The sequence below is a fragment of the Dermacentor variabilis genome, chromosome 10 (genome assembly GCF_050947875.1).
Source record: "Dermacentor variabilis isolate Ectoservices chromosome 10, ASM5094787v1, whole genome shotgun sequence".
Lineage (NCBI taxonomy): Eukaryota > Metazoa > Arthropoda > Arachnida > Ixodida > Ixodidae > Dermacentor > Dermacentor variabilis.
In genome coordinates this window covers 93,613,935-93,641,913 of record NC_134577.1, presented here as the reverse complement: position 1 = coordinate 93,641,913, position 27,979 = coordinate 93,613,935, and the positions used below count along the sequence as shown (strand labels likewise).

The 27,979-nt window shown below is 47.7% G+C and overlaps 1 protein-coding gene across 1 annotated transcript in view; it reads right to left on the bottom strand.

Annotated features, from left to right (window-relative positions):
* Nucleotides 1-27,979, bottom strand: part of LOC142559339 (tyrosine-protein kinase SYK-like) — an 86,573-nt gene that overhangs the window by 57,359 nt on the left and 1,235 nt on the right. Inside the window, exons 2-6 of the mRNA XM_075670952.1 lie at nucleotides 26,113-26,393; nucleotides 20,897-21,096; nucleotides 16,438-16,634; nucleotides 12,328-12,463; nucleotides 3,507-3,707 (exon numbers count right to left, since the gene is read on the bottom strand). Of these exons, the coding sequence (XP_075527067.1) occupies nucleotides 3,507-3,707; nucleotides 12,328-12,463; nucleotides 16,438-16,634; nucleotides 20,897-21,096; nucleotides 26,113-26,393 (1,015 nt within the window). The remainder of the gene's footprint in view (nucleotides 1-3,506; nucleotides 3,708-12,327; nucleotides 12,464-16,437; nucleotides 16,635-20,896; nucleotides 21,097-26,112; nucleotides 26,394-27,979) is intronic.

Below are 27,979 nucleotides of genomic sequence, written 5' to 3'. Positions count from 1 at the left end.
CTTCAATGTCTGTCACTTCACATGGTTCTAACAGTTACCATTGTAAGATAACAATCTTCTTGCTTTTCAATAAAAATACTGCATAACTCATCTCACGATGGCTGTCGATGGTAATACAATCAGCATTAAAGCAATGTAGCTACACAGCGTATTTCTGGCGTTTATTTAACATCTGTTGTTGGTCATTTTGTGACTTCCGTTGCTTCGACAATGTGCCACATAATCCGGTGTGCTCCTATTTCGACATCGCACTGGCTTGCCAAAGTCACGCATGAGCATGGCGGCATGACGATGGCATTATGACGCCAACGTGCTGGCCAGTACGTAATGACCAATAAGGAACGATTGGATGGAATGACAAAGGTGGTATGACGAGAATGGCATGGCTACCATCATATGACCATTCTCAAATGATGAGGATGGTATATAAAGTCGACAGCGTGACGGCTCTGACACAAGGCCAATTGGATGACGACGAATGTATGACGACAAGCGGTTGGCGAATCTGGAATAACAATGATGGCACGACGTGGATGGCATGGCGACGATGGTATGGCAACGGTTGCATGACAGGGACTGTCTGACGACGATGCAATGACGACGATGGCATGACAGTGGCGGCGTAATCAGTATTGAATGACGGCAGTATATTTGAGAAACAGTCAAGAAATGACATTGACGGATTGTTGAATGCGGTACGACGACGACGTGATAACGATAATGTAATGGCGTCACTGAAGAGATGACACTGGTAAAACGACAGCGTGATGACGACATGACAGTGGATTGACGACGACGCTGTGACGACGACTATGTGACAAGAATCGGATGCAGAACTTAGAATTACGGCGATGAAACGACTACGACGCGTCACGATAATGGTGTGAGAAAGAATGCGTGATGGTGACGCAATCACGATGATGACATGACAACGGTGTGAGGTCAATCGGATGATGACAAGTGTGTGGCGACAATGTCGTGAAGACGACTGTGTCATGAAGCCTGGGTGAAAACGATGGCTTGAAGACGACGGCATGCCAGTGGGGTAGACCTGCCGGTCCCGACGTGGGACTAGCCGTGTGGACTAGCCGGATGTAATGCTAATTCTGAACCATTTGTTGATTCGACTATATTGCCGCGTTGTAGTGACGGAGCAGAACGACACAGTAACGAAACTGACTTACAAGTTTAACACTTTGTTGGGAAAACTTCTGCTCAGCTAACACAGCTAACAAAGTAACGCTCAAGCACAACGACAGCGACGAGCAAAGTCGGCGATTGTCGAAAATCTGATCTGCAGGTCAAGCGCATCGCCTTTTATACATGACTCGTCGAAGGTTCCATGCTGATCGCTGGTGCCAGCGTACCTTCCAGAAAGCACTTCACAATTCGTGTCGCGCGTACAGTCCGCTTACACAACGTTTGTCGAGAACATACGCAACAGGTAGATTGAAAGATAATATTCGATTAATTTCCAAATAACGCCAGCGCGTCTTTCGTTGAGCGACAAAATTAAGTTGTTGGCGGGTGAAATGCAGCCCCCGCAATAAGGATAAATAGGTACACGGGCCAATATGCTGCATAATTCCACATCGTCCCACTTTGCTACGACACTTGCTTACCAAGGCCGCCCATGAGCATGGAAGCCTGTCGATGAATGTGTGACGCTGACGCTGTGATGTTAGACTAATGAAGAAGCAATGATAACGATGGAACGACAAAGGCGTATGACGACGACGACTTGACGACCATGACATGCTGAGTCCTAAATCGTGACAGCGGCGTAACGGCGACAGCGTCACGCCGACGACATGAGGACAATAAGATGACGACGGTGGCATGATGATCACAGTATGACAACAACCGGATGAAGAACAGAGAACGACGACGATCGCATGACTACGACGTGCTGGTCACGACAGTGCGACAATGGATGCACGATAGCGTCTGTGCGACGACAATGGCACGACAACGAGAGCACAATCACGATGGAATGATGACAGCATGATCATGATAGAGTGACGAATAAGCATGAAGGTTGATGGATCGATGCAGGCAATACTACGACGACGATTTGACGACTGCGGTCTGACAAGAAATGCATGACGACTGTATGACGACAAGACAACGACATGAGGACAATAGGAGGACGACTACGAGCGTATGATTACAATAGAGTGACGATGACTGTGTCACGAAGCCTGTGTGCCGACGATGGCTTGACGACGGAAGCATGAGGGAATTCAGATGGCTTAGCCGGAGGGACGATGACGGCACTACTATGATGGCATCGAGACGATGGTTTGACAACGGAGGCATGACAGCGACTAACGACGACGGCATACAAGGGTGCCATAACAACAATTGAGTGACGTAAGTGTGATTGCAATACAATAACGAAAAAAATAACGTCGATGGAACGACGAAGGCGCTGTGAGGACGATGGCATGAAGATTAGATGACGTTACTGAAGTGATAAAAGATAAGAAGTAATAAAAGGATGACGTTACTTAAGTGACGATGATAAAACGACAGCGTGATGACAACTGCGTGACGACGATGCCACCATAATGGCGACGGCATCACAAGAGTCGGGTGACAACGATGTAATGACGAATCAATGACCGCGGCGGCGTGCCGATCCTTAACACATACCTAGTGACCCAAGCTATTCGAAGAACTTAATTGGAGTAGACGGCGTGACGACATCATAACGAGAGTAAGATTACGAAGTTCGAATGACGAGGATTGAATGACCACGACGTCAACAGTATGGCGGTGTGATCACGAGCGTAGGATGACAAAGCTGCATGACAGCGCTACAACGACCACGATGGCATCACGACCACGAGCCCGTACCTGTTGGCTCAAGCTATTACCATAACTTGGGCGAATGGGGTTGGGATATATTGCGTGGCGACGGCGAAATGACAAGAGTAATATCACGAAGCTGGAATGACGACAATAGAACGACCAGGACGGCATCTCGACCAGGAGAACCTACCAAGCGGCCGAGGGAGGTAAACAACTTGGGCACTGTGTTGATAGATAGATAGATAGATAGATAGATAGATAGATAGATAGATAGATAGATAGATAGATAGATAGATAGATAGATAGATAGATAGATAGATAGATAGATAGATAGATAGATAGATAGATAGATAGATAGATAGATAGATAGATAGATAGATAGATAGATAGATAGATAGATAGATAGATAGATAGATAGATAGATAGATAGATAGATAGATAGATAGATAGATAGATAGATAGATAGATAGATAGATAGATAGATAGATAGATTCAAAACGGCTGAAGTAGGAAAAGAATGCTATACAAATAAAGGAGCGAATAAATTAATGCACTAAAAACTTAAGCAACGAGACAGTCGGTCAAATAAGCGTATTCACTTACCGTATTCTCTCTACGGTGCGGCGTAAACATTCTGGTTTGCAACACACGAAGTGGTCAGCGTTACAAACAGTCACTTCAGGGCCGCTCACCTGCGGCGTGATGCTCGCGACGAGGCGGTTGAGGATGCCTGTGCGTGCAGTAGTGGTGGTGGTCGCGGCGAAGCTTCGCCGTTGCTCCGCTCTGCTGGCGGTGGTGGTCGGCTTGGCCACCAGGTGGCAGTCGGGACGCACGCACGCCTCGGTCAGCGGGCACCAGAGACCGTCGCTGAACAAGGTGTAGTGGCTGATCAGCTGCAGAGATCCCAAGTACACCGAATGAACTGAAGGCTGTCTCTCCGCCACCTTAAGGCGCTGGGATCATGATTTCAACAAAACTGCTCATCGCTTCTTCGTTTGCTTGCTTTTCTATCGAAATTAAAACAATGAAAAATAGAGTATCTTTGTAAGAACCCTTAGCGTGAACGCAGCAATTTATCCAACGCGATGACTCGCTTCTCCGAGTATCTTAACGTTCTTTATCTCCATCTTAGCATATTCAACGACCAACGCCGCAGCGTAATAAAGGGACCAAATGTGACTCATTAGCGCAGTCATATACGCACATGTATTTCGTTATGTAGAACGCAAACACTAGCTGTACCGTTAGTGGGGTAACATTAATATAGCAACATAATACCACATAGTTCGCATTTTAAATGTGAACCTGTCCCGGCGCACACAGACACACACAGGTACACACGCACACGCATACACGTGCTTGTGTGTGTGTGTGTGCTCAGGGATGCGCATTTCCTAGGTTCTTGATAAAAAGTAACAGATGGACAGCTTCTCGATTATCATTACCATCATTATCAACATCAGCCCACTTTTTTTGTCCACTGCAGGACGGCGGTCTCTCTCAGCGATCGCTAATTACCCCTGTCTTGCAGTAGCTCTTCCCAACTTGCGCCAGCACATTTCCTAATTCCATCACTCCACCTGATTTGCTGCCATCCTCGCTGCGCTTCCTTTTCTTGGCACCTATTCTTAAACTCTAATGGTCTACCGGTTGCCTGCCGTACGCATTACATGGCCTGTTCAGCTCTACTTTCTTCTCTCAAAGTCAACTAGAATATCGTAGTTCACGTAAGATAACCCGTGCATATTCCTTTTTTTTTTGCCTAGTGCATGGTAACTGCGACACCCTGCATGCATATGCAACCTGTGATCAATAAATACGGTGAATGGTTGGTTTTATGATTGATTTGTAGAAAAGGTCGTATTACAATAGAGCAAGCAGTCACATACGACACTCCTGTGGTCTCCGCAGCCATTGTAACCGTTAGTAAACCATCTTCGATCAAGAGTTAGCGTATTCTACAGCGAAGATGTAAAGGGCTCATCATAGCCTGCTGGTGAAGCAGCGCAGTGACACGGACACGGCGAAGACACACAAGAATACACGACACTGTGTCTTCGCCGTGCCCGTGTCAGCGCTGCTTCTTCACCAGCAAGGTATGATGATTTATCACCAACTAGCCCAGCTTTCCACATTACTGTAAAGGGCTACTTTCCCCACTATCGTGTCCGCGTGTAGAAAAAAATTTCGAAGATATTGCGATGGCGGGCCGACCCGCGGCAGAAATGAAGCAGGCATTAAACACTCCCCGGGAGCCGATCCCGAAGATAATACAATACCGGGCCGGCCGGCGCTGGAAGTGAAGCAGGCGTTAAAGGGACACTAAAGGCAAATATTTGTCAAGCTAAAGTGGTAGATTAGTGCTTGAAAATATCTAAGGCGTCAATATTATCGCGAACAGAGCCTTAATAATCGAGAAACTGAGGTAAATGCACGACATAATTAGAGACTCCCTCCGGACATTCAAGTACTTGCCCGATGACGAAAGCACTGCTCAGTTAAATTCTGTCACTAGTACTCAACCACTCGTTCCAAAAATCATCATTGTATTCTATGACGAAATAAAATGCTGCTTGACCAGTTCTATTTTGTTTTTAGAAAAAATTACCGACGATTACGTTACTTCCTAATGCGAAATTTGAGCGCAGCAAATAAGCTGTTTCACCTTTTCGATAGATTGAGGCAAAGAAATCGAGCAACACATGTATGCGCTATCACAGAACTTTTTTTTTTATATTTCCCGTACTCCTGGATCATCTCGACGGCGGCGACGGTAAGCTTCTGCTTCGGCGGCACACACCTCTGGATTCTGACGGCGACGGCGCTGGGCCTCTGCTCTGGCAGCTCGTTTAGCAGCAGCAGCAGCAGCAGCAGCAGACGGAGGACTTCCATCGGTCGTCTCGCTCATGGCTCAGAAAGAACTGGCAGATAATTTCGCAGTGGCGAACGGCAGCGGCAATTTCGGCTCGGGCGGTGCACATATACAGATCCGCCGCCACCGATCTGGCTCTCTGATTGCCACCGCACAGGGCGAACGGCAGCGGCAATTTCGGCTCGGGCGGTGCACATATACAGATCCGCCGCCACCGATCTGGCTCTCTGATTGCCTCCGCACAGGGGTTGCATTGGAGGAGGAGCGAAGAAAGGAATTAAGTTCGAGCCGGCGCTTTGACAACCGGAGACTCGCAGGAAGAGGGGGGAGGGGGGCGGCGTGTACACCCAGCGGCAAACGGTGGGGGCAGAAGCGCGCGCAGCAAGCGGACAACACGATAAAGGGAGGAGGGAAGAGATAGCAGCGACTGACTGATGCCGCTGACGCCGATAGTGAGTCAACCCCAGCTGCGGAGTTGGTTTCAGGGACAACGCCGCCGATGCCGACACAAACAATATGATACCCTCGCTTCCGCAGCGCTAAGAACCAGGTCTAGCCGTGGGAAGGTGGTCACGTATTCGTCGACGTGCCGGGGCCTACGTGAAATAACCGGCGCGTCGGCAACTGAAGAGCACCCTATCCGCCACACAAGAACAGGGGGGGGGGACCCTTTCCTCCTCTTTCTGCATGGCGGCGACGGTGTTCTATGCAGTCACGTTATCTTGACTCTCAAGCGGCGTCAGCGGCATCCAGCGGTATCAGTCGGTCGCTGCTAGCGCTGGGGGGATGAAAGGGGGGCGGAGCTGGTTACGAGGCCGACGACAACGCCGACGACGACGCGAAACCCAGGAACGGACGCCAAAGAGCTGCGCTCTAAAAAGAACTAATTGAAGTTACCCTTGCGAACGACGCGGGCGGTCGAAAGGCTTCGTTTTCGCTCGACTCTGCGCCGCCCACGCTTTCGCGTTTCAGCAGTTTCGTTATCGCGTAATGCCGCGCTGCTTTTGCTGGCGCGCGAAACTCGCACAGACTGCAAGTAGCAGAGAATCCAACTTCCGCGTGATGTCGCGAGATGCCCGAACGCTCTACGCCACTTGACCAAGAAGCAGCTGCAGCGGCGAATCCGCCACTCTGTCTTGGCTCGGTGCCGCCGTCTTTCGGGCGCCGTTTTACTCACCGAAAGTAGCAAAGGGTGGTGATGGCTTACACTCCCCTGACTCGGTGGCGGGAGATTTGAATTTCAAAAGAGGTGTTCGGACCTTTCAGATGCAATTTCCTCGTAAACGATGCCCTTTCTTGGCACGAAACAAGGGCTGCGAGGTTTCTGGAATGGTACTTAAACAGTCCACGTTGACTTAGCATTTTCCTTTATTGTCCTTTTAACACTCCCCATACGGGAGCCGATCCCAAAGATAGCGCAATGACGGGCCGACCAGAGGCGGAGGTGCAGTTCGCCATTAAGGTGCCCACATGCACAGCTTCGCTGATCATCCTTCGTCACAGAGTGGAAGGGCACAGAGTTTTTTCAGTGTTTTCTTCGGTGCACGACGTCACTGGCCTACCTTGACCGTTGCAGGTCTTGCACGCTCTCTCAGCAGTCATCGTAGCGATTGCACCACTCGTGCGCACACTTTCAATGCGGAAGCCTTTATGCCCCATGAAGCGGGAAATCCGGCGTCCGTCCGGCGTTAACATCCAATGGTACCGAAACCCACGTCACCAAGTGATGACGTCACCTTCCCAGCACTGGACCTGCTGCGGCGCGGGCTGCGAAATCCCACGGCGAACAGCCACGGCGTCGAACGGATGCCGTGCCCCACATACGAAAAAGTTGACTTTGCCAAATGCTAAAATTGAGTGGACCCGCGTTCAACACACACCTGGCCCACCCTCAAAATGTGGGCGCCCCGCACCCAAAATTGATTTTGCCCAATTAAAGAGAAAAAAGAGTTGACGCACGTTCAAAACCGACCTGGCCCATTCCCAAAATTGACTCGGCGCACCCTCAGAATTGACTTTGCCCAATTAGAGCACATGACCAAGTGAAAAGGCTCGCGCGGAAGATTCAAACTGCTTTCGCATTCAAGGCGCGTAAGGAGACTCAAGCGCCTCTGTAACTTTGTCGATGAAGCACAGTTTTCCTACATCTGACGGAGCATGTTGACACGCGTACTTATCTTTATCGGGTGACCACGTAACGCCACCTAGCAAATTTTATCGCCCAGCGCGGGACGCGCCTGCATGTATCCGAAGCTTCTGGAGAATTATCGATGATTCTATCCGCTGTCGGTTGTCGCCGAACCTTGTGTTATCTGATTTCATCGCGTAACGCGAATGGTGTAGAACTTTGTGGAAGGCACGCGGGTCCCAACGATTAGTCTGGAACATTCGACGACTGCTGTATAAAAGCCGACGCGCTTGACCCGCTGATCAGATTTTCGATGATCGCCGACCGTGTTCGCCGCTATCCTTGTGCTATAAGTGTAGCCTGTTTTTGTGGGCACAGGTTCGCCAAATAAACGTTAGTTTTGTCTTTCCCCGTATTGCTACTGTGTTCTTCAACGTCACCGCCACGTGACAATATCTTGACCTTCCCTTGCCGTTCTACTAAATTTAACTCATGATTTCAAGTCCCAACGTTGTTCCAGTTCACCTGCAAGAGTGTCGTTGCACTACTTACTGCCTTTCTGCATGCCTGCACAAGTCTGGACGCAGCTTCGTGAACGATGGCTGGTCCACCTCGGGTTTCACTGTCCGGCTAACCAACCAGTAGTACCAACTGGAGCACACACCGGGAAACCCAGTGTCGGCTCCTATATGTATCTGGACAACGCTTTGCAAATATATATATATATATATATATATATATATATATATATAGAGAGAGAGAGAGAGAGAGAGAGAGAGAGAGAGAGAGAGTTGCAAAGCGTTGCCCAGATACACATAGGAGCGGACACTGGGTTTGGGGAGGCTATAAATGAAAAAGAACGCGGGTGTTGCTAAGTGTAGAATACAGGTGTTCATAAGAAGTAGAGCTATTCTGTCAAGAGTAACAGATATTTGGGGCTAATGGAAGAGAATCCTGTGCTTATGAGCTGGAAGACGATTGGGGAATTTGCAGGAATAATATCGAGCCTGCTGATGCTCCGCAGGCGTACTTTGGATGACACTCGGTGAGTGTTTCATGGTGCACTTGACGTAAATATGGCTGATGATAATTAGGAAGCATGCTGCAATGGTACGACCGCGTTATCGAGGTCCATATCTACATATGCAGCTGCCACCGCAATCGAGTAAAAGAATAGAAAGGTAAATAAAGGAGACAGAAAGGCATATAAAGAAAATACTGACTGCTGGCCACGAGAATGAAAAGAGGTCTTAATTATTCAGATCGAAGAGCAACATGCGTGCGCTGTTGTAGTTTTGGCCGGAGGCCATTCTTCAAGTGATTACCGCTGTCATCAGGTTATCACACCAGGAAATTTCTCAAATATCCTCGCCGATTCTTGAGCAAAATATTCTCGCCTAATCACACTGCGCACGCGATACGAATAGAGTTGTATATACTTCTGAATGTAGGCGATCACCAGTGAATGCTACTGTACGCCTAGACATAAATAGCGGGTGGGATTGAATAGCAGTATTAGATTCGACGTGCGAATGACCGCACTCGCCGCATGTTCGTTGTGATTTGGGTGTTGCTTGTCTTCGTGAGTGGAACTTCTCTCCAAACAAAGGGTTACATTTTTCGCTCATACTTTTGGCAATGCTTGCTTCCTTGCCCTCACTGCGGCCTAATTTAAAAAGTAATCTAAGCCGTCCGTCGCTTTCTCTTGACCGTCTTTCTCGGGTTCCCTTTGAGCGCCGGGTTCGGCCGGAAGAAGTAACGCCCACGTTGATTATGGCACCTGCCCCGAGGCGCGGGTCACTCCTAGGGCCAGTCAAAAAAAAAAAAAGCTGGCGTTTATTTACTCGCTGAAACACGGGCCCAGCAGCTGTTTATCCTCGTCAGGGTTAATATCGCTGCACGGGAGGATTCATTTTGAATGAAGCTGCTGGCGACGCTGCAAAACCAAGCGACGGGACAAAAAGAAACTAAAATACAAACATTAGTGCGCTTCGCGGGAGAACAGAAAGGGCCGCAAGAAAACAGCAGTCGCAATGAAATGTTGAGTCTTCCTCGCCGCGGTAATGAATTTTTCATTTTGTGCTCGTAGCCACGAAAACGAGAAGCGAGGGGAAAACGTTGCCCCCGCCGAAATTATTTCTAGACGCAGGCGAGGCCGTTTCGTTCAAACGCTCCGGAAGGAGATGGGACGGAGAATCAGGCAGTTGAACACACACACACACACTCACACACACACGCAACAAAGACAAAGGTGGCCCGGAAAACTCTATTGCTCCCAAGGGTTGTGTTCTTCTTGATCATTTTTTTTTGTTTGCCGTTGGCGTTCTAGGAACAAGAATTACATTTCTTGGCATTGGAAACGACATTCTCGGCATGCGTGCACCATTTTTCTCCAGTATGCGTACATGTATCTTCAGGGTCTTCTCGTGTTCATAGCTTTGCGAAAGTAAAGGATTAGGAGAATGTCTATTCCTTGCAGGAGGCTTGCCCACGCGCTCTTGCGTAGAGGACAGGCTATACGAGTGGTGGCAATACGAAACTATGGATGGAGGGTGCGCTGCGCAGATATTTCTCTTTCGAAGAGCAATTAAGATTACTTCACCGAATGGCTGGTACCGAGCAAATCATGAATTGTGTAGGCGTCCTTGTATCCGAAAGCGCTAGAAGGGTATGATTTGGGAAAGGAGACTGTTCATTCATTCCTGAAGCCTCACCGGATCACTTTTCAAAGTGTGAATCAGCCCAGAAGGAATCATGGAGCACCAGTTTCATTCTTTGGGCAGAAAGAAAATGGCATTCTCGTTGTCACCTCATTTTAATGAGCGCAACTGTTTAAAATGTTCCGGCCCCCGGCGGTAGCTCATTGGCTTTGCCGTAGTGTCACGGAGGTCGAGTTCCTGCGATCATTTCGGGCGGCCCAATTGCGACGGGGGCAGGGTGCGAAAAGGCTTGTTTACCGCGCATTCGGTGCAGGGTGAAGAAACTCATATGGTCAAACGTAATCTGGCGTCCACCGCTACGGTGTGCCTCACAACGTGATTTGGTTTTCGCGCCTAAAATCCTTGAATTTAGCTATCTCTGCAAAGAAAGTTGCCGCCTCTGCAGTGCGGGCCAGGGAGAACACACCCAGCTCTCTTATTTCCGTTCGACTTGTGTTGCTTGCGTTCATTCGCTGGTGTTCTGGGGCTTCTGTTTGTCTAAAGCGGGCTGTGTGCTAATAGTGCTTCGCAGATATCTGAGCTGGTTCTATTTGAAGACTCTTTTGTGTCGTATCTGCACTCGTGGAAAAAACTAACGAGAATGAAATTTATAATTCAGGAATAGGGGCGCAAGTGTATTTTCGAAATCTCGAAGGCCATTGGTCTCGATCAACAAAGGCCTTCATTGGTCGAAGGCGTGTCAGTACTTGGATATTTTATGTTTGTTGAATGAAATGTCAAGTAATATCAGATGAAAGGCAGATCAAGCTAAAGAAATTAAAGGTTGGCTTTGGCGAGCTGCTAAGATACAGTCGTATCACTAATTGGTTGAGTGGAAAAGAGACGGGAACTATAGCGTCCGAATATGTTGTCTGTGCTATGACCTCTAACAAGAAAAGCGAACTTTTTATAAGGCGCGGCAGGGTAAGTAATAATGTGTTTTTGTAAAGGCACAACTAACGGAAGCGCACATCGATGATGTCACTGTAAATGATCAACCGCGTGATCTGCCACCAACTGCTAATTAACTGCCTGAAGATTTCTTTTAGGGAGCATGTTGCAATTTCAAAACTGCAGAGAGTCTCTGCTCCAAGCATGCCAAAGTTCTGCGAGTAGCACCGATCTTGATACCAATCTACATATCTGTAGACAGCGGCACTTATGTTCTGCGTACAATTTTTCTAGAAATTCGCTATTGCGTAATGCGGAACAAAGCCAAGCTGGATGTCCATGTATATTGGGACAATGTATGGGGTTAAATATTCCCGAACCGGCAGTGGTCCTAGCATTTCTATTAGGCATACAAGCATAAGGAGTTAGAAGCTTCAATTTTTTTATTGCAGCAAATCCCATAAACTATAATTGGTGTGAATCGTGCGAGAAGTGGGAAAGTGAAGGTAGAAGCCACGGTGCAATTCCTACTGCCCTAATTTGAAAGCTGAACTGACAACCGAAAGTGGTGCCTAGCAGTAAAAACTACAAGGCAAAAAAAAAATAAGTAATGACAAAACGAAGCAGCATAAGTCGTAGTAATGAATTTATACCAACGTGCCAAGATGTCAGCTCTGTCAGATATTCCGAAGTTGTTATTATTAAAAAAGATCGGTGAGTGTCTCACACCTACTAATCTTCGGCACTGCTCTACGTTGCCCAAATGACAAACGCCATCCTACTTCTACCGCGTGGTCTCAAAAACGTTTTGGTACTTCTGATTTCTAGCGAGGGCCACAGTAAACATATGCCGCTGGCAAGATAAGTTGCTGGCCGAGCAAGCAACGCGAGTTTGGTGGCACGCATTAGATAGGTTCGCGTACCGACATGATGCTGGGGAAGCGCTGCCCATCCTGGATGGCAAACTCGCCGCTAGGTGTCACGTCCACCTTGTAGTGCTTCACTGAGCCGCCGTGGCTGAGGCACAGGGCGTAGCTGCTGTCGTCCCGCTCCCGGACTCTGCACAAACGACGCGACATTACCGTTAAACAATACGAAGTCCAGAGATGACAGGTGAAACTTCTCCACGGCCTAAAGATGCCGGTAGAAAAGACTCGAGGTTATCATCACTGGTCGAACGAGAGGTGTCAGGAACGTGAGTTCGGGGTCCCGACGAAGACAAGTATCGCTGCTGAAACATTGGCCCCGGACACATCTGTTGGTCGCTTCATTATGTGAGAGTGTTATGCAGACGCAGTATTGTAGTCCAAGCTCAGACGAGACGTCGTCTCGCGATATGGGTGTGTGTTATGAGTAGAAAACCAAGCACTCGCCGAAAGAACAGAGGAGCCGAGCAAATTGAAGTTTCAGTGTTGGTACGAAGACTCCCGTCTTGAACAGTGAAGACAGAAGGTTAGGGTGGCGCTTTATTTCCTGATGGCTGACGGCCCATATTTTCGCGCCGAGAGCACCTCAGCTCAACGTTCTGCGATACACCTCCTGATGAAGAGCACACGTTGTCTAGATGTAAGGCACGACCCTTATTACCTTCCTTAATTGGCAACGGAGACCCGCAGGGGTCCCGAAATGTCAATTTCGTTCTCATCGGTGTTTTTTTGGTAATATCTCGTTCATAACAGAGAGCCAACATGATTATGCGGTTGAAGCTGCTGCTCACTGCACGTGGCCTATTTTATAGCAAATATTTATGTAACATCAGTCTCTATTGCCTGTGTGCCTCGTTACATTATGTTGCTTTCTAACCCTGAGGTGGCGTTAATTATGCCACACGTAGGCTCTCGTATTTCGTGTATTATTTTGTTTCCTCAAGTTTGTGACCTGTTGCAGTGATTTCGTTTATAACATATGCTTAGTTTAGATGTTAAAATGTGTGTTTCGCTAACCATATGTGAATTTAACGTCTCCCGAGCAAACCAGGCCTCGTCAGGTCTAATAAACCTCCAGTGTTTGCCCTATAGATACATTTTCCGAAATGGCGTTAGGAGAAGAAACAGGAAAAGCTGAAGTGAAACACTAGCTTTAGCTATACATTAGTAGGCCAGGCTTTTAGACCTGCGAATGTGCAAGTATTACCACGGGCTGAACTTCGGTAAACCCGACATGCAACAAAGAGACTGTAAAGACGGGCAGCAAGTACCGACGCCGTAATGAATTTCCAGCACCAATGCCTCGAGACGTGCTAGATAACACTCAAAGTCCTTTCACTGTTTGTGTTGAAAACAAAATGTATTGCATTTTAACGTAAGCAGATATTTAGCCTGTCAACTTTTGTGTACTCTCCCTGCACAGTGTATTGGCCTAGCCAAGCGAACCCATAGCGAAAATTCTGCGACTGCTAGAGTGATATTGCCCTACCCATGGGTTTTGCTTGAAATTGAAAGCGGGTGATATATGCAGCGTAAATTCTAATTAAGTGAGCTGAATTATTTGTTACGTGTGTGTGAACACTGTTAAAGTACAGGCGTGCCCCCGCCCTCAAAAGAAAGCTTGGGAGTCCTTGTACTGAATACCGCGCCATCCTAGATATCTTATGCTGTTCGCCTTCACAACTAAATAATTTGACAAAGGTTGTTTTGAATACGGATGTACAAGAGTTTAAATTTATTTCGTCTCTACTGTAGTCACCCTATATATTAAATATTGGGCCAAGTGAAGTCTTCCGTGCATATAGCAGTTCAAAATTTATGTAAATGCCTGATGCCTTGTGACATTGTAAACGCGCTTACCAGACTTGGCCAGAAGAAAGCGCGACACACAGGCAGCGCTTGATAAGTATGCCTGTCTCTCTTTCTTTTTTGGTGTCCACGTCTGGTAATCGTGTTTACGCGCGTACAATGCTCAACCGGCTCACCTACCTAGCTGTTCTATATGGTTACAAAACGTATTTCCTGTCTTTTTTTTTTTACGTGCGTCACATTGAGCGCTTTCTACGTTCGGAGTTTTCATAGTATAATTACGTTGTGTTATCTTGTGATTGCGAAGCCTTCTCGAAAGCGCTGTTGTCACTCATACCTCAAGGGCTGCATGACCAAGTCAGGCGTTAGTGCCTTTTTATTCGTGTCTCCGAAGACGATGTTGTACGTTGTCTAAACAAATAAAACAGAGTAAAACGTTAGCTCGAGTGTGTCGACTAGAAATCTCTGTTCGGGTCGATTAATGTGCCGACGTGCAGCGCACTTTTTGCCGCACAACCCTTATAAAACCTCTCAGAGTGGCATAGCTGTAGGAGGCTTTGGCTTTGGATGGGAGACGTGAGAGGGGAGGGAGTGCTGTGGTGATTACCAACACCAGTGACGCATCGTCCCCAAATGATGCTCGAAGCGACGATGCCACACATTGCCGCCTCGAGGAAGCGTTGGGGACGAGCTGTCATTAACCAACCAGAGAAGCGGGCGACGGCTATGCTCGCCCGTGCACGTTGCGCAATCTTGGACGGCCGTGGGAATTCCGTGGCCGTGCGCGCGTCGTTGATTCGAAATCGAAGCGCCGCACTCGGGGCGAGCCCGCATTACCGGCAGTCCACCGCCCGGGAGCCAGGTCTTGTACGAGAAGCCATTATCCGTGTCCCAAAGCAGCCGCGTCTTTGTGGCGTGCCATTAGGCTGAGGCCCGTTCCTGTGGTTCCTGTAGCTGTCGCGCGCTAGAGCGCAGTCTAATGAACTCTCTTTAGAGAGGAGGGGGGGAGGGGGGCGGTAGGGCCGTGCTCTGTCCTGCGCTGCAATATAACCATTGGCCTAAATGGTGTTCTCCCGCGTGACTATCGCGTTATGTTCACTTAGGATAATCCTTTCTCATCCGCGCCAGTACGCGAACTCAGGGCTGTTTTGGTAACTAGTTTTCATATCTCTCAGACTCATAGTGAATGGATGGGTTGATTATTGCCTGATTGTTTTTTATTTGGATGAGATGAAGCGCGTTTCTCGCTATTCGACCTCGAAGGTGTGCTTGAAATGCGCGAACACGTGTTTTTGGTCAGCTTTATTTCGTCTAGCGTCGGATGCAGGAAATTTCTTTGGCTAAGTTATTCAATTTAATCTAGCACCTATGCACAAACGCACAGTCTCACAAGAACGCACGCTCGTGTACAGTTTTTATATGATAAAACTGATTTCCACTAACAATAGCTGCAAAACGACATACGAACATTACACAATTGGGCATGTGTTTTAGTTCTGCCTCGAAACCCCGTTATCTTGTTTCTCCTTTTGCCATTGCACGCTACCATAGCCTTTGAAATGAAATTTTTGATTACACCATGTGCTAGTTTGAAATTGCTTTTGAAGGTTCTGTTTTTGTGTTTGTACCTCATGTTCTTTAAACACTCACCAGCGACATTACAACTCAGAAACATTTGAAACGGTCCCGAGCTCTGGGTTCGGTTTCTCCTTATTCAAAATGGGTACGTAGGACTCTACAGGATCGGATATCATAAAATCCTAAACACTACTCAAGAAAAGAAGCACAAAACCAAATGAAGTTAACAAACACTACACACACGCCTCGCTAGAGCACAAATAGGGACCTCGCAGAAATCAGCACAGGAAGCATGTTCTGGTTATTCGGTACCGACACTGCATCACAATATGGGAGGACAGCTGACAGAAAAGAGAAGCAGGGAGGTCAACCAGATAAAACATTCAGTTTGCTGCCCTACATTGAGGTGTAGAGGAGGAGAACGTAGAAGGATAACGAAATAAAGATTGAGAGAAAGAAAAACAAAGCGTATCCAGACAATCACTGCTGCTTCCATGACAGGATGACACTTAACACCTCTCAGTGTAAAGTCGCTTGTGGAGAGGCGAAATCTCACACAGCTAACAGCCATCAAATATTAGGTATATCCAGATATGCACATAACGTTATGAGCGGATTGCATGACATTGAATTGACACAACAAAAAACACTCTCGTTCTCTGTGCATTGTTTATCGCCGTGTGGTTCCGATCTAGGAGCACGCGATCAGCCTCAGCTCACAGAAATCGTCCGTCCAGGTGGCCCGCGTCCTGCAGTCGCCTCTCGGCGTCGGCTCGGCTCAGGCGCCCGTGGAACCAGGGTTGTATCTCGTGCAGGGTCTTGCTCAGCAGCGACCGCAGGTCCCCGGGGCCGGGGCTGCCTTCGGGACGCACTCCCTGCGGCGACGGCGGCGTGGGGCTGCCTTCCAGCTGCTGCTCCTGCGAGCGCAGCGATACGCGTGGCTGCCTTCGAGACTTTTACCATGACTACTTGTGTATGAGGAGTCGTTTTTAGCGTCCACGGAGACAAGCTCCCGGTCAAACTCGTTGCATTTCCTCCTCTCTCTTTCTTTCTCTCTCTTATGGGAGCAATAGAACCAAGATAGATAGATAGATAGATAGATAGATAGATAGATAGATAGATAGATAGATAGATAGATAGATAGATAGATAGATAGATAGATAGATAGATAGATAGATAGATAGATAGGTTAATCGTGGTCACGCCCGGTTGGTTACCGTACACGTGGGCAAAGGATAACGGGTAAGACAGATAAGATGGAAGGAGGAGAGGCTGGGAGGTATTCAAGAATTTCGTTGCCGCTTTTGTGGCGCTTGCATACTAGGTTTTACCAGCCAAGGCCCTACAATCATTATTTCCAAGTTTCGAGGGCGCTATGTAGCAAGGAAAGTGCATGAAGTACAAGGAGCTATAACATGTGTGAGAAGAAAGAAGGGATTAGGGAGCTAGATTTTCAGCAATGAGAGAGATAAAGAAATGAGATGCGAAATGCACGGATGTTCACCGGAAGAGAAGCTTCTGGTTTGCTATGCTGCACTGGGGGAAGGGTAATGAGAGAAATAAAAACGCAAAGAGTAGCCGAGAAAGAAATGTGAAGTCGACAGAAAATGAAAGCCAGGAAAGTACAACGGAATTTTACTGTACAACTAAATAAAGGCAATTGTTAAGACCACGATGAATTCCTATACTGAATGAAGTAAAAAGTGAACGAAGTGGAAGAATAAACATATTGACAGCCGGTGAGAGCGAAACCCGCAACCTCCGCATGACGCGTGCGATGGCCCAGCAGCTGAGCTACGGCGACTGTTTTCATCGCGTCCAGCTTCAGTAGTAGAATCAAAATCAGAATCAGACTTTATTTCAAATACATTTTTTGACAGATTTTGTTTGCTGGTCAATCTAAGCACATCGCGCTTGTTAGAAGACCAAGCAGCAGGTGGTACAGCTTTCAATAGAGATCGGCCAAAGAAGTAAACGGACCACGGCTGAAGTGGCCGGAGCGGCTGCGGGGCCACGCCGGGGCGCTGATATCTCGCTGCGCGCACTGACGGCGAGAGTGCGCCGACTAACGCCACACTTCGCCCTCACTCTCACGCGGGGCCTTATCACGCTTGATAAATTTCTAGTGCGCCGTTCGGTTGCTCTGGTGCTGACGGTTGCGACGAAGGGGACCGTGCATTGCCGATAGCCTAGAACAGGGCGCTGTCGCACAGTAACTGAAGGCCGCCGGGCATCAAACCGCGGCATTGAGAAGGAACGAAGGCCCGTTCTGATTGTTGTTTTGCTTATATTCGCCTTATCCTTCATATTAGTGCATGTCGCCGGCGTCCACCGCTGCTCGATTTTAGGCAACATAACGCAAGTAAAAAATTATGGGGTTTTACGTGCCGAAACCGCTTTCTGATTATGAGGCACGCAAGTATGGTTATACATAACGCAAGTAGCCACAACGGCGGCTACGGTGATGCGTGCTCTTTCACGCCGGCGTGATAAGTTACAGGTGCCAAACTTTACTGAGGGCACGGCTTTTCTCTCGAGATTACTTTTCCGGCATTGTCTCCAGCAGTGCGTTCAATATTTACATCTGCGATGCCTCTGAAAACCGCTTTAATTAGCTACTACAATGCGTATATAGGTCGTTATGAAACTTTACACAAGTACGGCCAGGAAGAGATAATTGGGACGACGAATCGGAAAAACTAGCCAGTCGTGAAAGTTTATTCACGGAAGCGTTCTATGGCTTGAAAGGGGTCCTCAGTGCGATAAAATGTTGCCGCCGATTGCGATGACTTCGCTTAGTCGCCTTGGTGTCGAGAGCGGCGCCGCTATAGCTTCGGACGTCCGTGCGTGCGTGCAGCGCTTCCCACACACTATCACGCCGACGTGAAAAAGCGCGCGTTACCGTAGCCGCCGCTGCGGCTACTTGCGTGATGTTGCCTAAAATTGAGCAGCGGTAGGCGCCGGCGACATGCACTAATATGAAAGACAAGGCGAACATAAGCAAAACAGCAATCAGAACGCGTCTTCGTTCCTTCTCAGTGCCGCGGTTTGATGCCCTGCGTCAGCCCGCTACTGCACGACAGCGCCATGTGCTGGATTACTGGCGATGCACGGTCACCTACGTCGCGACCATCAGCAGCAGAGCAACCGAACGGTGCAGCAGAAATGTATCATGCGGGATGAGACCCCCCGTGAGAGTGAGGGCGAAGTCTGGCGTCACTCGCTGCACTCTCGTCGTCAGCGCGCCGAGCGAGATAGCATCGCCCCGGTGTGGCCCCGCAGCCGCTCCGGCCACCTAAGCAGTGGTCCGTTTAATTTTTTGGCCGATAGTACATACGCATATGCATTTAGCTCAGGCCTGCGAGCCCTAGAGGTACTAATTACATGGCGGTATCTGTGAAACGCTGATTACAGCGCCAAGGTAACGTGGAATGTGATCCTGGAGGTGGACAACTGGCCAATTAATTGTCGTATTCTTCCAAATCCATGGAGTCTCCAAGGACGAAGAACTTCGTTGTGCGATAGGCTATAAATATGGAGTGTAAAAGTAGTTTTTCGTAAAGTTCGTTCGAAGAAAAAAACTAAGTAGGATGAGTTGATAGCTCACAGGCAGGTAAGTAGGTAAGCAGCATTGATGTGAACTACAAGAATGGCACACGTAGAGAAGCACCCATAGTATTTGCTGCGGAAAATATTAACTGAGTGGTTTTGAGAGCCGTCGTTGTGAAAATAATTGAAAGCTTTCCGAGCCAAGTAACCTCAGCCTTCGCATGCAATTGTGCAATAGTTGATGAATTGTTCGTGTGGAATGATTGGCATGCAAGTGTACAACGATGATGCGAACCCCTCACTGATTAGTGCTTTTTACCATGAGGGCAAATAGACGTAGGTAAAGTCTATTTGCCTACGTCAAGCGAACGCCACTGAACAATAAAAGGTTCTTGCCATTAGGGCAAATAGACTTTACCTATGTCTACTTGCCCTAATGGCAAGAAACTTTTATTGTTCAGTGTCATTCGCATTTTGGGTGCAGGAGAAATCTCGATAAGCTCAAATAGCACTGCGCTTCACTGACAACTCACGGCGCAGATACGTGGCACCGGTACCATGACATTATTCTCATCCACCGCATACTGTTTTGCTTCACATAGTCTGTGTTGGCTTGATACGGTGTAGTCCAACTTCTACCTGTTCGCTCTTCCACGCCCACTCCCCCACCCCCCGCCGCCCATCTTGGGCGCTAAATTTGACACGCTAAAGCCACAGGCTTTCTTTCTTTTTACACACGTTACAAGACAACCCTGTTTAAAGGCAACAAGGTTTGCTGAGGTTTTCTTGCTGAGGTTTTCTAGGAGATTTCACTAAATCACACACAGGGCGAAGAAAAGGCAAGCGCACTTGGTAACCTCGATTCCCACGGACGCAATAGGAGCAGAGCTGATCCTCGTCGAACGTGAGTGTGACAATATTCGTTCTCACACTCCATCTTGAGCCACTCAGTACTTTTCACTACTTCTCACCCCACTCATCGCTGCACCGCTAGAGTCGCGACTAGACAATGTTGAATGATCATGCTTTAATGTAATGAAAGACTGATCTTTCCCAAAGAAGCTAACGCAAAACGCTCTTTGTAGATCATGATTTAGACAGTGGCAGACGCGTTGACTCATTCAAGGACTGGATCGTCGCAAAGAGGTGAACACGAGAACGTGTGCTCTTTATAAGCTGCTACTTTGCTCTGTGATAGAAGAACAGAGAGCGAAATGTGTGACGGATGGTCATTAGAAGGAGATAAGGATGGAAAAGTAAGGTGGCTGAATACACCCGAGCAGTCAGTGCAACACCATACAAAAATGGCAATCAGGCTCTCGTCTATCTTGTATTTCAAGCGTCATGTCATGATCCCAGAACAGTACCCTTCAATTGTGGCTGCCCACCCGTGCTTGTTAAGAATCCCAGCATTGTCGCGTAGACTCTAGACCACACACATTGAGTGTTGCAGCCGCGGTCATTCATGTATAGGAGAGTTCCTGAACAAAGCTTCGCTTTAAAGTCTGCTGGGGATGATTATCGCCAAACCTGATTTAGCGGTATTGTGATTAGGGATACACGTCATTGCTGTTGTCCCTCGTAAGTCCGAACAACGGATGCGCTCCGTTCCGGCAAAGCGTCCACTCACGTCCATGCCCCACTGGCGCGCCTTGAGCAGCATGAAGGCGCGCACGGTGTCGTCCGAGAGCCCCCAGTGCGTGGGCGGCAGCATGGCGTCCCTGGCCCGATTGCAGGGAAGCGAAGGTCTCGTGGCCAGGCCTTGCACGCCCTCGAGAAGGGCCCACGGGTCACGGAACTGCTGGCCCGGCAGGCCGCACAGCTCCACGCCTGAGAGAAACAGCGGCGGTCAATATCCCCTCCAGACGCTGTGTGCACAGTTGTGCAGGCCAATATATGGTACATGAATAGAAAAAGAACTGTTAAAGAAAATGGTGTTTAAGGCGCATTCGTTACATCTTGAAACACTTCTGATTAAACCTTACAGCATGTTTCAATAATCTCCGTGAATTGTTTGAGTAAAACGAGTTGGAAAACAGAGCATGTGGTCATGTAGAGGTTTCCCTTCTGCTATATTTTTTGCAATGTTTTATATCAGCATTAGATTTAAGGGGCTGCATGGGTGCTTTCAGAATATCCTAGACATAACATAGGTGATGTTCTTACAGATAGTTCTCTCGCATTAAGTCTACATTCTAAAAACTTGCCCATAGTCACTCAAGAATGTAAAATCCTTAAACTGTTCATCAGGGCTACGCCCTTTGCCATTATGAAAATGCAAGAAATATGGTGACAATAAATTTTCTCATTACATCTTTAATTGCCACCTGACGGGGCAACTACCAAAATCAGGCATGACACTCGCATGTGCAGGTCACTGCGTAAAATTAGGATCAAGCGCAGTGGTGCTTAATGTTTTGTTAGGGCAATTAGGATGTACAGAAATCGCTGCAGGAATTAAGCGTTAAGAATGGCGTAGAAATTATGAGACACGGCGTGGTACCTCGACTTCCGAACTAAACATTTCTGGCAAAGGCAAAGTTCACTTCACTTGAAGCATGTCACCTGTATTTCACTTTTCAGTTCCATATTGCATCCGTTTTCCAATAAAGAGGTAACCCATGCAATAACTAGACGGGCCAAAGTACCGCACGACATCAGAAATTTTGGCAGCACAAGTTCGCAAGGAATGTCGCAACAAAGGCGATTCCAGCTATATACTGAGATTGTTGCTCTATTTAGGATGGTGTGGACAGGCGTCGCAGCGCTACTCCGAGTCCGCCCCCCCCCCCCCCACTCTTTTTTGCGTCGCCGTCCTTTGTTTCTTTATACGCCTGGTTGGCCACGCAGCACAAATTCAGTGTGAAATTAAATATAAACACGCCGGCGCGTCTGATGCAGATACTGCTACGGTGACTCATGAATATGTTGTTCATAACCAATCGTTCAGAGACTTCCCGTTGGTCATTGTTCAGCTTCACACGTCTTAGTGCACTTTCGTGTGTTTGTCCCAGGGCACGTCCTATGTGGATGACGGGCGTTGCAGGAGCTGATGCATTTCGGGCTCTGGTCGTCATCTTCACATGGTTGATTGCAAGGGCAATTGATGGGTACTCTAAGGGAAAGGCCACCACAGGCCGACGTTTCCGAAGAGAAACTTTCTTCATCCGGGAATGATTGTGGGTAAGTGAGCAGGCATGCGGGGGGGGGGGGGGGGACGAGTACACGCGTGTATCGCCGGGGGATATATTTTCGGGCACTGTGAGTAGAGCGAGGATCAGAGGAATGCGAAAGAGGAGAGGTATAGGTGTGGAGAAAGAACGAGCGACGCGGTCCGCAAGGTCATCGTTGTGATCAGGACCATCCACTTGCACCAAGAAGGGAACAGCAATTTTCACTCGTCTAAATTTGTGAATTTTCCGAATCTGCTCATAAATAGGTACGCAGCGTTTCTGTTACTTCTTTGAGCTGCCTAACTGTGTCAAGGGTGTCAGTGTAGATGTGGACTTAATTGATATTAAGCGGATCGATAAAGGTCTGTATGACAACGTGTATGAGCTGCAGCTCAAATAATACAAAAAGTCCGTTGCATAGCTACGGGTGGTTTGGATCTCAGGGTGTCTCGGAGTCGCGAAATTTATTTGTCATCCTCTTGGGCTAATCACCACGTCCGTATAGATCACACAGCATCCCGTAAGTACTCTTGCTTTATATACAGGAATCGATTGAACCCGCCGGTGGAGCTTTGTCCTCTTGTTAGTGACTAGTGATGTTCGATTCCTTGGTGGAAGATTGCCTAAGTTCGTAGTCATGGAACAATCTCTGCAGAAATAGGAACGCAGTGGCGGGGCGTTCGGCCTTAGGCATCTTTTTGAGCTTTCTTGCTTGCTGTCGCTGCTCAACAAGCTCAGAAGTGTTGTAAAGTTGCGTATGCTCTTGTAGAGTTGGTAGGATTGCATTAGAAGAGGGAGGGCCGTGATTGCCGTCATGCCACTTCTGCAGGTAATATCAAATTTGCCCTACTGCTGAGCAGTTAGTCGTAGGAAATTCGCGCGTCCCTGTCATTCCGACAGTATTATATGCTTATAAACAACACATATTTGTGGCGTTTTAGGACTTGGTTCTCTGTTAAAAAGACAACATAAATTTCTGCGGCGACTACAGAAATTTCTATTGTACGACAAGTTCCTGATGTTTCTGCAATTGCAACAGACATTTCCGACGTTAGGACAGAAATTATGACGTCGCAACAGATACATTCTCTCGTGACAACAAGAGTTCTGAAGTCGCAACAACAGCTTTCTATCGCGACAGCGACTCTGACATCGCAACAGGAACTCTCTGTTGCCACGACACATACTTTCTGTAGCGGCGTTAGAAATGTGCCACTTTCTATCGCAACGCGATAAGTTCTGACGTCGCGACAGAAGCGCCTTGCGTCGGGTCGCTTTAGAATTGTATGTCAGTTTCCACATCGGTGCTGTACACTGTACTTTTCTCTTATGCGGTATTCAATGGTGCGTTCTCTGTATCCGCCAATGCTGATAGCCCCGACACTGGTATTGAAGTGGACATGGCCAATTGTGCTAATCGTGCCGCGACGACGAGGTACCAGAAATCGCCCTACCGGTTCCCTCAACATCGGCCACTGATTTATGTCATAGCATCTGCTGGAAGGGCTGCGTATCCGTTTTGTTTTATTTCGTAAATGTGACACACAGGCTTGTGGATTTGCACGTAATGTTACGCTGACACGTTACTTAATTTTCCAGAAACATTACATAAGCTTTTGCCAAGCCGAAGGGAAGTTCTGGCTTGTTCCACAGAGCTTCAAGAAAATCTGTCTCCCTTTGGCATACAGACGAGACACCGGCGCTACCTACAGGCGCTACCTGTTCTGGCACAGGCACTACCGTTGGAAACCGGTACGCTGTCTAAATGAGCACTTAACCACGAATGTGTATATAGCTATTTTGCACTGAACACAAAAAACATCGGCTCAAAAGTGTAAAGTGTAATTACGTGCTCAAAAGTGTCGCGAGTGAAAGATATCAGTCGAAATCAGCTGTAACAGCCCTTACAGGGGCCCCGGTCACCGTTTTCTATTTCTCAGTTTCTTAAATGATATGGACATTGTAAAGCAAAATTGATGTTCTAGAACTTCAAGGCATACTTGTCGATGGTAACAGAACTTTTGCTGTTCTAGAGGAGCGCCACTTGACATGGCAAAGTGAAAGCGCACTTTGGCTCTCAACGCACAAATGTAGAAAGCAGCGCCGACAATGATTCTTACTGTTGACATGATCAAAAATGTACAAGTATAACCACATTCGGCCTGGTGCACTAGGAAGATAATGGGTTCAGAAGCGGTAGGCCGAAGGCTGAACAGTTTCTAAGACTATTTTTTTTACTTTTCACTTTTGCTTTTCTGCACTAAGAATTGTACGTAGTCCTAAAGAGCTCTTCCTGGACTTGTTAAATAAATATTGATCAAGAACTATATACATAACGTCAGACAACAGGACGTCAAACTAGAGACGTCGGGGAACTTAGCTTCAGACAACAGAAACATCCCAAAATACGACAGACTGAAATTTTCTGTTGTGTTTTTCAACTGGGTTGCGCCGGAATTGTCCGCAAGAGCGCTTGATTGAGGCCCCAGTGGAGTGGTTCACGCACTAAGACTGCGAAGGCACGGCGTGCGCGTGTCGTTGTTATCTAGGCGGAATGCCAAGTATATAGATTATTACATATTAATTATTAGGCTAGGCCGAAGAAAGCATCGGGACATAAAACACGTTTTGTATTAAACACTGTAGCGAGTGTTCGGGCTTTATAGATTTTACTCCATAACTAAGCGCGCAATTCAATTATTTGCGTGGGCATTCATTATAAATCGACAAACACGTTTACCATCAGCGCGGTCTTGTAGTTTAGTGAAAATTTTCAAGCCAGAAGCATAAAAGCGTAAATTCATTGTTGTTTCGATGGAGGTGAAATGCGAAAACACCGGTGTACTTTGATTTAGGTGCACGTTAAAGAACCCCAGGTGGTTAAAATTTCCGGAGTCCTACACTCTGGCATGCCTCATATTCAGAAAGTGGTTTTGGCACATAAATCCCCATAATTTAATTAAAATAATTCTAAATTCATTGTTTTCAACCCAACAGTGCCACTAGGTATACGATCTAGTGAAGCCAGTATCCGTTTACCAGCAAGAAAGTTTCTAAGCTTTTCTTTTTTTCGCGTAGGAAACATTCTTTTCACACACTGATATGTGTTTTCTTGCAACTTCGGGCTAATTTCGGGTGGATGGATACCAGGCCAACCCCGTCTGTAGCAACACCATCATCATCGCCACCATCGGGTAGATGGAAATTTCTTTAATTTCATTAGGGTTGCTTCACTCCAAGAGATGTGCGATAGCAGGGCTCCTTCCACGTCCATTTAGAAGGAAGTCACGCCTATCACATCCGTTATAGAGTAGGGCGACTGCGGCCACGATGACGAAGACGCACAGCATCTGGTTTTAGTGGATCCTCTGCGTGACATCCGCTAAACCTACAAACTGGGAGAGTGGGCCAGTCGTCCACCAGAGTGTTGCGCATGTAACGAGTGGCACGAAGTCCCACGTTTGACGTCACAGTGTTTGTAACTGTCCTTGTATATCAGGTTCGCGTATTAGTGTGTTTGTGTGTGTGTGTCTATGTAATGCACTCTTCAAGGAACAACGAGTAGCTGCGGTGCCGCATTTGTATGCCAAAGCATCCATTTAATCGCAAAGCATAAATAAAAAACAAACAAAAAGAAAGATGAGAAAAGCGCCCGGCATGGCTGCTCTCTCACCAGCCCCGGCGAGCCTGCGTATCCGGTAGTGTAGCACGCTGCGGTCGAAGCAGAGCGAGAGCACGTAGTCGGGCCCGCTTCGGCGCAGCAGGTACAGGCCGTCGGCGCACCCCCGCTCCCAGAGGATCCACTCGGCCGTCTCCCGGCTGACGGCACCGTAGAAGCAGGCCGCTTCCTCCAGGGGCTCCGCGGCCGAGTCGCCCCCGTCGCCGTCGTCGTCGCCGGCGCCGCAGCACGAGGGCTCGGCCGACAGCGTCACGCCGCCGCCCGCGCTGCCAGCCCTGAAAACGCGGCGAGGAACGGCTTTAGAGGAATGACCGGAGGGATCGGTCTTTAATTATGCGTCCGCGACCGTAGCTTATAGGTCGCGGTACTGCCACACGCATAAATAGGAATAACATACACGCTCGGACAACTTGGGTGCACTAAACAGGTTCACAGACAGGCACGATTGTCGGTGACAACCTGAGCGGGAAAGAAATCAAATGAGAGGGAAAGGGAAGGAGGTTAATCAGTGTAAGTCACCTCGTGCTGAGTAAAGGGGTAAAAGGGATAAAGTGTGATAGGAGGAATAAAAATACAGAGGAAAAAATCTTAATTACGCGATGCAACGCGCTACAACTTACTATGTCGGTCGAACAATTAGGTATGGACCAACACACTCGAGCCAAAACAAGTTAATAATAAAAAGCAGAGACACTTAAGATTGCTTCTTTGTGGGAATGCGAAGGCATTCTACCGTTTGTAGACCTCAGAACCTCATGAACAAGCTTCCTTTGTACAATCAAGACGTGGCACCACCTCATTCTCATTGGCTGCGCCTTCATGTGGCCAATGACGCGCGCATCAGGCACTCTTTTAGCCAGATAGGACCATGGAGCCACCGCGGTGCCGGAGATGCGGGCCCGTCTCGAGCCCCGGTAGCCCGGGTTTGATTCCCACCCAGACCAAAACGTACCAAATTTTATTTTTATACCCATTAACTTAATTTGTTTACAGATACCTCTCTGAGAAATTTGACGTCAATCCTAGCATATTATGAGGCTTTCTTACTCCGTCGGCCATTTTTGGCTGCATCTTTCGGTCACGCCGATGCCGACAAATTTTCGCGTATTGGGACATATAACGCTGTAGCAATCAAAAGGTTATACGTACGATGTTCAACTCAATATCATTTGCTTAGATGCGCCTGCCAATTAACGTCGCTTATTTTTGTGGCAGCAAGCGCTATCCCGCATTTAAAATGTAAGTTTTCTTCGCACAGATCGGTATTTCCGTCACTGGAGTTCGCTTGAAACCAGAACGTCGTAAAACTTGTATGGATGATTCTCACATCAGTGCTTAACCAAAGGCAATATTGTTGTTTGAAACAACCAGCTTTTATTTTCCGATTCGATGTCAGCCAACTGTGAGCGGGCTTCAGCTGGTTCGACCCTTTCAGACTTGAAAGGCAGTTGTGCTGCGCTTTTGTGGGTGGAGCTTGCAGTAAGTTCTTAGGCTGTCACCGACTGCTTTATGGAGAGATGTCAAACAAAAGAGTACATTTAAGTATGCGTCGTGACACCAAGTTTTGCAAGTGTTACACGCCACATGACGGTCCTCGAAGAAGACAAGTCCACTAGTCGAAACGTTGGCTCCTGCTTTCACCTTGTTCTCGTTTTGCTCATCGTCTTAAGTTTCCATCTCCTGCCTTCCCCGTACTTTCCCCACGCAGAAAGACGGAGGCGCACATACATCAACAACAAAGATAAAAAGTACACATTTGAAATTATTTCTATGATGGTGCTTTGCATAATAGGTACAAAAAGAACAGTAATAAAGGTTTCTACTATGGACAATAAAAGGATCCCGTACGAAAGACAAATTC